This window comes from Pundamilia nyererei, unplaced genomic scaffold (genome assembly GCF_000239375.1).
Source record: "Pundamilia nyererei isolate P.nyererei 1_Seehausen unplaced genomic scaffold, PunNye1.0 scaffold00306, whole genome shotgun sequence".
Classification (NCBI taxonomy): Eukaryota; Metazoa; Chordata; class Actinopteri; order Cichliformes; family Cichlidae; genus Pundamilia; species Pundamilia nyererei.
The window spans coordinates 431,200-439,686 of NW_005187707.1; the positions used below are offsets into that span (position 1 = coordinate 431,200).

Genomic DNA, 8,487 nt, shown 5'->3' on the forward strand with positions numbered 1-8,487 from the left:
GCTCGTATATACATTGGCAAACCAGACCTCTGCAGATTACAACGCTTCAGAGAATAAACATAGTAAATAGTTACATCCACCTACAACCACAATGCTTGACAGTAAGTCATATATGGAATGAAATCTGGGCTGAACACAAGCCTGCCTGTAGTAGGTCAAAAAACGTATCTTAGCGATAGCAACGGGACTAGCTTCTTACGTAGCAAATTACACAGATAAAGTCAAACAAGCATCGCTCTCATCTTACAATACTCACATAGTAAGCACGCACACAGTATTAACTCACACAGGAATGCAAGTAAATACGTTATCCTCCGACACACCTCTCATCTGCGCAGAACTGTGCTGAACACGTTCCCAACCGGAAGTACAGATACCAAGGTGCATCATGGGTAACGTAGTATAAACAGTTACAATGAACAAGCGGACTTTTAACACAAACAAATCATACAAACAAAAGCATATTACCACATTAAAGTTATACCAACACACAAATTATTTTATACCACTACTTCTTTTACTTTACTGTTTAGTTTCCTGTATACCTCAGTCTTTCTTTATAGTTTCCTTGGGGAACAGAAGGATGAGCTGAGAAACTGGACATAGGTAAATCCGTGGAGCACCTTGTTTCACAACCCTAACCTCCACCTTTCTGATTTTATTATCTTGACTAGGGATGTTCTTAACAATGAGACCAATAGGCCATTCATTTCGCTTGGTTGGTCATCCTTCAGTAAGACAATGTCTCCGACTTGCATGTCCCTTTTGTCATTGATCCACTTCTTTCTGGACTGCAGTGTTGTCAAATATTCTTGTCGCCATCGTTTCCAAAAGATGTTGGCTAGACATTGGACATGTCGCCACTGCTTCCTGTATAGGTCTTTCAAGTCAAACACCCCTTCGGGAGCAGACACAACGTTTGCCTTCTGAGTAAGAAGCATTGCTGGTGTCAACACTGTCGGTGACTCTGGATCTGTACTCACCGGAACCAATGGATGAGCATTCATAATTGCCATCACTTCTGCCATCAAGGTGAAGGACTTCATGAGAAAGACGGGTAGGCCCCGACTGCAGCAGCATGGCATCTAAGATCCGACGAGCGACACCAATCATTCTTTCCCATGAGCCTCCCATATGGGATGAGTGTGGTGCATTAAAGGTCCATGAGCACCCTTCATTACTAAGGTAATTTCGGACCTCTGAGTCATCTGTAAAGATCCTTAACTCTCTACAGGCACAGACGAAGTTGGTTCCACGGTCAGACCTGAGAACCTTGGAAGGTCCTCGTATGGCAATAAACCTTCTTAAGGCGTTAATAAAGCTTGAGGTGGTCATGGATTCAATCACCTCTATGTGCACTGCTCGTGTTCCTAGGCACGTAAACAACACTGCCCATCGCTTGTTTTCTGCTGTGCCTCCTCTCGTTCGTCGTGACACTACACTCCATGGTCCAAAGACATCTAGACCAACTCTGGTGAACGGGGGTTCTATGGAAAGCCTATCCTCAGGCAAGTCAGACATCTTTTGCTCTTGAGGCTTTCTTCTGAGTTTGCGGCATATGACACATCCATAGATCAAGCTAGAAACCAGCTTTCCTGCTCCAATTATCCACAAACCGGCTGAGCGAAGTGCCCCCTCAGTTAAGTGGCGACCTTGGTGGGCAACTTCCTGGTGATGATGTCTCACTAACAAAGTTGTCACATCGTGTCTCTTGGGAAGTATGACTGGGTGTTTTTCATCATATGGAAGGTCAGCTGAAGAGAGCCGTCCACCTACTCTAAGCACTCCATCCTGATTGATAAAGGGGTTCAACCTCCACAGAGGACTTGCTTTGGAAATTTGTTTCCCTCTCTCCAATTGTTTCACTTCTTCCGTGAATGCTAACTGTTGAACACTCCAGATCACTCTAAATTTTGCCTGTGTTTGTGGATTTTGTGGGACTTGTTTTGAAAGCCTGGACCTGTATCTTGCCACGCTGATGAGCTTCGCCATTCCATTTATCAGAGTTTTCAATGAGGAGAACCATTCAAATCTCTGTGGACTGAGAGGTCTATCAGTAGCCTTAGTTGTTAGGGTGCTGATTTCTGGGCGAGTCTCTGCATCGTGCTGTGGTTCAACAAGGTCAAACTTACTTAATGTCACTGATGGGGATACCTGTTGTTGGGCCTGCTTTAGGAACTGAGGACCAGTGAACCAGCTTGTTTTGTGCAGGAGACTTGCTGCAATCGGCCTTGTTGCGATGTCAGCTGGGTTGTTCTCTGTTGCAACATAATTCCACTGCGTGCATGTAGTGAACTTCCTAATTCTAGAGACTCTGTTGGACACATAGATGTAAAACCTTCACGAAGCATTATAGCACAATCTTGCTGTCTGTGTAATACCTTACGGCATGCAGCTCAAGGTCCATCTCCTGACAAATGAGCTCTGCCACCTCTACAGCAAGAACTGCAGCACACAGCTCCAATCAGGGAATGGTATGTGCAGGCTTGGGTGCTAGCTTGGATTTACCCATGACAAACCCGAAGAAGCACTGTCCTTGTTTATCAATAGCTCGTATGTAGGCAACTGCTGCAATAGCCATTGACGAGGCATCTGAGAAGACACAAAGCTCTTGGTGCTGCATGGAGGACAGAGAAGACGGAATATAAGGCCTGGGTATGTGCAGAAGCTCTACCTCTGACAGGGAGTCTTTCCATGCATTCCATTGTCTTTCTTTGGCAGGTGGAAGAGGATCATCCCATTCACATGGTTCTGTGGTAAGTTCTCTGATGAGGGCTTTGCCTTGGACAGTGATGGGAGCAATAAACCCTAATGGGTCATACAAGCTGTTGACTATAGAGAGTATGCCTCGCTTAGTGAAGGGTCTTTCTTCCTTGGAAACTTGGAAGGTGAAAGAATCTGATTCAAGACTCCAGCTCAGTCCAAGGCTACGCTGAACAGGAAGAGAATCTGTCCCTAGGTCTAGGTTTTTCAGGTCCTTGGCCAGATCATCAGCTGGAAATGCATCCATTACCTTGCTACTGTTTGAGGCAATTTTGTGTAGCCATAAATTGGACTCAGCTAACATCTTCTGTGTTCTTTGAAGAAGACTGATGGCTTCTGTTTCTGTAGGGAGTGAAGTCAGACAGTTGTCAACATAAAGGTTTCTGGTAACAAACTTCCTTGCATCTTTGCTGTGCTCTGCCTCTCCTGCTTGAGCTGCTTTTCTCAGCCCATAGATCACCACAGCTGGTGAGGGGTATTGCCAAACACATGCACTGTCATGCGGAACTCTGTCACATCTTTTGAGAGGTCATTGTTTCGGTACCAGAGAAAACGTAGGTAGTTCTGGTGATCTTCCCTTACAGTAAAGCAGTAGAACATCTGTTCCACATCTGCTATAACATCAGTTATTGCTATAAGCTCTTTTCGAAACCGCAGTAGCACTCCAACCAAAGTGTTGTTCAAGTCTGGACCACTTAAAAGCACATCATTCAACGACACCCCCTCGTGTTTGGCGCTCGAGTCAAAAACTACCCGTATTTGTCCAGGCTTTTGCGGATGGTATGCTCCAAACAATGGAAGATACCAGCACTCTTCCTCAGGCTTCAAAGCACGTGCTAACTCTGCTTGCTGAGTGTCAAACATCTTCTGGATGAACTTAACAAAGTGATCTCTTATGTCTGCCTTCCTGTCAAGACTCTGCTTGAGAATGTGCAGTCGTTTAAGAGCCTGCTGGCGGTTGTTTGGCAGTCGCTGCCTATGTGTTGCAAAGGGCAGAGGCACGACCCAACACGTGACTGTTGCCTAAGAGCCAGATGCTGACTCCATAAGGATGAAGCACAATCACAAAAAAACAAGATTCCAAATAGTGTAAATGTACAAAACCAAATACAGTATTTGTAACTAAGACCTAATGTTATTCAGGATGAGAATTGAGCAGATTAAATGTCCAAGCTCATTCAGAAAGTCCCACACAAGTTAGGAAAAGTAACCAACTTGGAACAAGGGCAATTACAAAGCGCTCCCCCCGGTGATCGAGATGACGTCGATGCTTGATGCACCAATGTAACCCATCTGTATGTTATGTCTGTCTATGCATTGTGTTCTGGCATGAAAGTAAGAGACAGGAGACAGCACTGGGTCTTTGGCTTTTTACTGCACATCTGCAACACAGAAATAAAGGCCTGAGCTGTGTGTGTCGCGTCTGCCAGGACACCTCTCCTCCGGCCATGCTGAAAGGAGCGGTGACCGGGGCACACATGCATGCGCCTACGTCATATGTAGCGCACACACACACGAACACACACAGACTCAGATCACACAGGCAGGAGATTAAAATGCAAAATGAAATATTTAATTTAAAAAAAGGTGTTTGGGGTGAAATTTACAAGTATTTAACACATATGTTACATGAGCCTCAATAGATTTTCTTTGTACACTAGCTGTGATCAGCTGCTGCGGCTCTGAGATTTTGTTAATATTTGTAGATTTACACATTTGAATTCAAGAAGATGTAAGCAGATGTTTTTAATGAATTGTTTTGGCTGATTTCCAACGCCAAGTTTATCAAATGTCACTGAGTAGTCCTTATCATTCTCCATTGCTGTGTGACGTTTGCTCTCACTCTTTCCTCTACCTGGGAAACACAAGTGGACACAGTGTGCAGGCTGAACACAAACAGTTTGTGTGTCTGCTGATACTTGTTAACTTGTTAACTGAAACATTGCCTTTTAATTTACCTGCTATATTACTCCTTTTATGCTCGCTCCTCTTCTGTAGGTCTATCTAGATTCTGAAGTATCACAAATATATCTTATGTACATTGACACTCGTTTTGATGTGGCAAAACTCCCCAAAACAAACATACAATAAGTTATGCATAAATTACACGTTTTTGCCTTTTCCGTCACTTTATATGTAATAATCCTTGGTGAAACACCGTTAGGATAGTACTTTGTGTTATAGGGATGGGTATCGTCTAGGTTTTATCAGATACTGATGCCACACCGGTACTTTTGAAATGGTGCCAGTGCTTAAACAGTGCTCGAACCGGTGCTTAAAGAATGGAAAACACAAACTTTGTCCAAAAACCTCTCATGTTTAGCTGTGTTTTTTTGTAAAAAGATAACAATGTTAGCCTTTTCTGCAGCTATAGGGCATATATGGTATCACTCTTGGCTGGAAGCAGTGCTTAAACAATGGAAAAAACACAAACTTTGTCCAAAGACCTCTCATGTTTAGCTGTTTCCCACTTTTTCTTTGGTCATTTTAGCTTTTTTGGCCAGGGTGAAGGGAGTATCTGCCATCAAACAAGAAGACAGCCGCATGTAACTACGACGGTGTTTGCTAGGTCACCTTACATGCATTAATTTAATAACGTGGTTAGCCTACTCAACGTAAATTACACACGAACAACATTAAGCCACATTAAGAGAAGAACGGCTGCTGCTAGCATTATCATCTGCCATCATTTCTGCTACACTGGCAGGGCTAGGGCCAGGACTCTCCTCTTCAGGTTCTAGGGGGATGTTGCTAACTCCAGATCCGATAACAGGCACCACACCCGCAGTAGATGTGCTTGGTGTGAGGTCTATCAAACACGGCGCATTTCTCGGCTTTTAACAAAATGCTATACGTCGCCAGGTGTTTCATCAGATTCGAGCTGTTACCTCCTTTGACAGTATCACAGTATTACCTTTAAAGCACTTGTTGCAGGCTGCTGAGTTTGCATCTTTTGCTGTGAAGTACAGCCAGACTTTTGACCGCTTCGCCTTGGGCATTTTTAATCTGTAGCTCTGCTCTAAAAGAACATACCTACCTGGGCCCACCTACTATCCTTGGAAAGGTAAAATGATTGGCTAGAATCCAAAGTGTATGACATCTCAAGAAAAAAAAGCACCGAAATAAAGCAATGAAATGTGCGGTGCTTTTCGGTCTGATTACTACCGTTTATGTCAGAACTGGTGCCATAATGGCACCGGATACCGGTACCCATCCATATTTGTGTATTAACTGTTTAGTTTCAAACCACTTTGATATTTGAAGGTATGCAGTGATGTGAAATGAAGTACTTTGTTATTTGTCACCTCTACGACTGATTTAAATTAGATTAATTTTGGACAAAAAATAAAAAAAATAATATGAATTATAAGCTTATGGGAATCAAAGAGCATAATACACCTGCCACTGCCTTTCCCCCTCTAATAATTACATTTCAGTTAGATTAAAGACACAGATTTATCTCTCCTCAAATCTTTGCATGTGGACTGTGATTGCTAGAAATATAAAAACTGTATTACAGAGTCGTTTAAAAAATTGTTTGGGTTTAGGGCTGACAGAGTCTTTGTGTGTGTTTGTGGTTGACTGTGTGTGTTTAGATATAATGTTTTAAAGAATGGTTGTCCTTTTTTTTCAGAAGCTGAGGAGCTGTATCAGAAACGTATTTTAACAATAACTGGAATCTGCATTGCGCTCCTAGTCGTTGGAATCATGTGTGTGGTTGCCTACTGCAAAACCAAGTAATGTCATTAATGCCACTTTTTGTTTTTCATTGTATACTATGTAGGTACTGTTCCTGATTTTATTATAGTTTCATATTGTACCGCCAAATTCAGGGTGCAGTTTCTCTTTTGCAGTTGTGGTTGAATAAATGAATGCAAAATGTATAAAAAAGAAGGGGCATCAATAAAAGAAAGTATTCAGATCAAAGAATAAAAAAAGATGTTAAGATGAGATACTCTGAAGTATTTTAATTAGTAGATGCTCAATTGTACAATTTTAATTGTGCAGTAGACCTCCTTGGTTCAAACATTAGTATAGACTATTAGTTTTACAATTTTTGTAATTGAAAATGTATGTTTGTTTAATATCTGATTCAAAGCATGATTTGATGTGTCTTTTATTGTGATTTAGCTACAAAAGTCTGTTACATTCATCCATTGCACTTCTTCACACAGTGAAACCATTATAACATTTCTAAAGTTACCTATAAAGCTGGACATCATCCACAATTCAATGATCAGAGATACGGTAAAACCAAGTGGGCTGAGAGAATTTTGAGGAATTTGTGTTGCTAGTGGCCAATACAATCATATTCATTGTACTGTTGTACAATGTTATAAACATAAATTACTTTTGCTAGCATCAACTATGAATTACTTTTACTATCTTTTTGTTTATGTGGGACTGCCATCAGTTATGTATCCAAGTTGCGATCTGGGCTCTTTCACGATCTACTTTGTTTCTTTACAAACAGGAAGCAGAGAAAGAAACTACGGGACCGTTTAAGGCAACGTCTAAGGAATAAGAGGAAGAATACCAGTACTGGTATTGACTCCAATGTGGCAAACTCTACCACTGGACGCCCAAATTCTAACTTGCCTCTTCAAGATTTGCAGCTTATTGGTGTATGCTGTTACTGTTATCAAATAAAAGGAATCACAATTTGAATCTGTAAATTCATAACAGTTGTCAGTGTGGTTTCTGCTTTCTGTTTATAGCAACATAATGGAAAGACAATGAAGCATACAGCTGAAAAGGAGACAGAGACAAACCTTTCCACAAGCAAATATACCTTATCTGTGCATAATCCTACCACACTCACCAACATCTCCAGTCAAAGGTAAGAGAATGACTTTATATTTTCACCTTGGGTATTTGATATTATTGAGTTACTTGGTTACTACTTGGTCGGGGTCCAGGTAACACAAAAAGGACACTATGTATAATGTAGTAATTGAATTTGTTGCCAGAGCAAACTATGTAGGGTACGTGGGACACTGTTTAGCACATATGTGACTTTGGTCATTAGAACCATTAACACTTAAACTCAGTGCACACTTTAAGAAAAGCTGTGTGGGAATTTGATTTTCCTCGTAGAATTGAGCTTTACTTTTAATCTGTGTGTCAAGTGTCAAATCAAGTGTTAGTTGAAATATAGTTGAAAATTGCCTTCCATTTTTAGATAGTGAAATAAATTAACTTGTGAAAAAACTAGTGAACAATAGATTTTGCTCTAAAAACAGCATTAACTACTAAAGTAATACTGATCATAGTCTTGAAATTACATAAAGCTAAAGCTTTATATTACTCTCACCCAGAGTGGCAAAAATACAGACATTCTGTACTTACTTAGAAGTACAGACCAAAAAAAAAAACTCCATTAAAACTTGAAGTACTAGGGGTGGCTGTAGCTCAGGAGGTAGAGCAGGTCACCTACTGATCGGAAGGTTGGTGGTTTGATCCCTGGCTCCAGTCTGCATGTCAAGTATCCTTAGGCAAGATACTAACCCCAAGTTGCTCTGTGATGCGTCCATCAGAGTATGAATGTGTGTTATAGTAGTTAGAAAGCACTATGTATAGAGAAAGTGCTTGTGAGAATGGGTGTGATTGGGTGAGTGTGGCATGTTGTATACAGCGCTTTGAGTACTCCGGAAGAGTAGAAAAGTGCTATACAGGGAGTGCAGAATTACTAGGCAAATGAGTATTTTGTCCACATCATCCTCT

General features: G+C 41.4%; 1 protein-coding gene across 4 annotated transcripts in view; it reads left to right on the plus strand.

Annotated features, from left to right (window-relative positions):
- nrg1 (neuregulin 1) overlaps positions 1-8,487 on the plus strand; it is a 68,538-nt gene that overhangs the window by 27,113 nt on the left and 32,938 nt on the right. For all 4 annotated transcript variants that reach the window (XM_005751321.1, XM_005751320.2, XM_005751322.2 and 1 more), the window contains 3 exons: positions 6,398-6,500; positions 7,238-7,388; positions 7,482-7,603. In XM_005751321.1, the coding sequence (XP_005751378.1) occupies positions 6,398-6,500; positions 7,238-7,388; positions 7,482-7,603 (376 nt within the window). The remainder of the gene's footprint in view (positions 1-6,397; positions 6,501-7,237; positions 7,389-7,481; positions 7,604-8,487) is intronic.